The following is a 2,851-nucleotide window of genomic DNA, read 5'->3' as shown; positions in this document are numbered from 1 at the left end:
CAGCATCTCTGCTGGTTTTGTAAAGCAGAACTCCCTGTGATCTCTGCTCAACTCACAGAAGCATGTATAGTCTCCAGGGTTTGGGTCACTTTCCCCCACTTGGTTGTCTGCAGAAGCTCTTTGTGTCTTGCTATTGGCTTGATTCATATATCCTAGCATCAAGAAATGGATAAAGAGCATGTTGCATTTGTCAGCCACCCAGACCTTGTGATAGTCTCCAACCAGTCATTCAATTCAGTTTTCAAAAGCTTTCCCCATTTGGATTTCTGCAGCATTGGGGATATTTTGTCCCCACCACGGGATGTCAGTCACCTGCAGTGTCACCTGAGATGTCATACTTCAGTCTCTCCTTTTGCTGCCTCTTTAAGAGGCATTTTAATCACAGAAATTCTCTCACACAGCACTTTTAATCCTTACTCTGTTTGTAGGACTCCAAGACATCCAACAACAGAGGTACAAGCAATTTAAGATCTGCTTTTGCTGGATAAGCTTATAGGTTCTTTAGTGGCAATTCTCATACTCTTACTCATACTTAAGGAAGCCATACATGGCTTACTTACACCTGTAACTTAAAAGTGCCTGCAACCATTCCCTGGCACTGGAACCAGTGAGTCAGGGACACAGAACTACCTTCATCCTAAACTCACCCTGCAGAAGAGATGGGTCCCATCTCAAGGGTCTGTTTGGAATAGTTCTTGTTCCACACTAAGTCCAAATCATCATGAAAATTTCTGAAGGGCTGTGCAAGTTGGCAGGGCCAGTCCCATGCCAGGGTCTGTGCGTCATAGATAAAAAGATGGACAACAGAGTTCAAGATCTGGGAAGATCCCCAGGTAGTGTATAATTCATTGGAACAGATTCAATCCATGTGTCTCCAAATGCTCATTTGAAAATCATCCCTTTCTTAAACCCAAGTGATTTTTGTTCAATAAAATATATCTGGGCACCAATTCGGAGATTTGCCAGGAAACATCCAAAAGACCCTTTGGGATTTGAAACCCCATAAGAGCCATGTTATCATCTATGATGGGTCATAGACAACTGGAAAATCTGTTGGACTAAGCCAGGAAAAGCCTGGCCTCATATTCCTTGCAGCAGATGCAGGGACCAATGAAGGTGCAAAGTGATGTCCTCTCCTGGAGGCACAATGGCCCGGAAACCAACAACCACCTGTGAGAACAGCTCTGCACTAACTCAATGTCCAAATACACTAAAATCTACAAGAACTGGAAACAACAGACACAGAGACACCAGGCAAAACAGTCCCAGAAATTAGGCAGCAACAAGGAATCCATTTCTACCCGGAGCCTTCATGTGAAGGGAAGGTCTGTCGCTCCCAAAACCATGCACTGCATTGGGCTGCCTGGGATGGGACCTTGGACCTCTGCTACAGCCTTTGCTCTGCAGTAATTGATCTGCTGGCTGTTCCTAAAGCACCAGGTGGTCATAAACTGGGCAGATCCTCTGCAGATGCTAGAGCTGTGATTGTTGGGGATGCTCTACAAGCAAAAGCACCTTTTTCCATGGACTAGTCCCAATTTTTTGTCTTGTTCTATTGAGCCATCACCTAGATTTCCTACTCTGACCTAACAGCTCCTGTAAAAACAGAATCTCTTGGCAATAACAAGGATTTTCAGGGAAAATATTTCTTGGCTCTATTTGCAACAGGCTTTAGAAACCTCTTCATGCTTGTGATTATTTATTGTGATTTTTTGATAATATTTTCATCTTTCTGTATCCAGAGATGCACATCACAAGAAAATCATTAATGGGGCATCTTCCCATCTGCCTGCTCCTCTCTTGCCATGACATGACATTCCTCAACAGAAAGCCAGGCTGCCACCGCCTCCCCCTGCATCCCTCCCACCCACACACCTCAAAAGCCCTGGGCAAGACAGATTTCATTTCAAGTGTACAACCAGCTTTGCCCACGTGGCTCCCACCAACACTTTCAGAGGGTTATTCTGCTCTTTGGGGCTCCAGTAACTCTGCCTCTTGCAAGGGTTAATTCGCCTCCCTCTCCAACTAAAGCATAACTTGTCCATCTCACCCCTGCCCTGAGATTAAGCACAACCCATCACCCTCCAACCTTACCTTGCAGTCTTGCCATTGCCAAGCCAGAAGCAGGGGCTGTGTGTCCAGGGTGTCTAACTGTGTCCCAGGTTTCAAAGCGAAATTAAAGGAAAATATTAATGATAATTTTAAAAAATATTTAAAAATAAATTAAATAAAAGATTTTCAAAGAGTAATTGAAAAAAAAAACCACCAAAAATCTGTCTGCCCCAGCAAAGACTCTTGCAAAGAGGGTTTGTCTGTGGAAGCGAAGGCTAGGAACAAAGTTGTGGGGTGGAGGGGGAGGAGAGGATGATTGACAGCCCAGAGCTGAGACTCATCCCTCACCTTGGGCCATGCGGTCTGATTGGCTGCCTGCTGACATCCCCAAGCCCTGCACTTTTTAATAGACGCTTTTGGATGATCTACAGGGAAAAGCCTTGGAGAGGTGTGTTTCTGACAAGCCAGAAAGTCATCCACACTACAAGGGACTTTGTTTAACTCTTCTTTTTTTTTTTTTCCCTTCCCCCTTTTTTTTTTTATCCCCCTTTCCCCCCCCCCCCCCCCCCTTTTTTTTTTTTTTTCTTTCCTGGAAGGAGGGGGTTTCTTCATTTGCTCACTTAATGTTTTTCTGAAAACTTCGCTGAGATTTTCCCCTTGCACCAGCCTGGACTAATGGATTACCACCTGCTTGGACTAATTTTATCTTTTCTCTTCAATGGCACAAAGGTCTTAGCCGGTTACCCAATTTGGTGGTAAGATTTCTTCCCTTCCCACCCCCTCCTCCCCCCCCCCCCCT

At 44.9% G+C, this 2,851-nt stretch overlaps 1 protein-coding gene across 1 annotated transcript in view; it reads left to right on the top strand.

The window, feature by feature from the left end:
• Window positions 1-2,726: 2,726 nt before the first annotated feature.
• WNT3 (wingless-type MMTV integration site family, member 3) overlaps window positions 2,727-2,851 on the top strand; it is a 47,244-nt gene continuing 47,119 nt past the window's right edge. The window contains exon 1 of the mRNA XM_010008872.1: window positions 2,727-2,807. Coding sequence (XP_010007174.1) covers window positions 2,728-2,807 — 80 coding nt within the window. The 5' untranslated portion in view covers window position 2,727. The remainder of the gene's footprint in view (window positions 2,808-2,851) is intronic.

This window comes from Chaetura pelagica, unplaced genomic scaffold, assembly GCF_000747805.2.
Source record: "Chaetura pelagica isolate M959 unplaced genomic scaffold, ChaPel_1.0 scaffold542, whole genome shotgun sequence".
NCBI classification, from domain to species: Eukaryota; Metazoa; Chordata; class Aves; order Apodiformes; family Apodidae; genus Chaetura; species Chaetura pelagica.
Note: the sequence above shows the minus strand (reverse complement) of the source record. Positions and strands in the feature narration are given on the sequence as shown.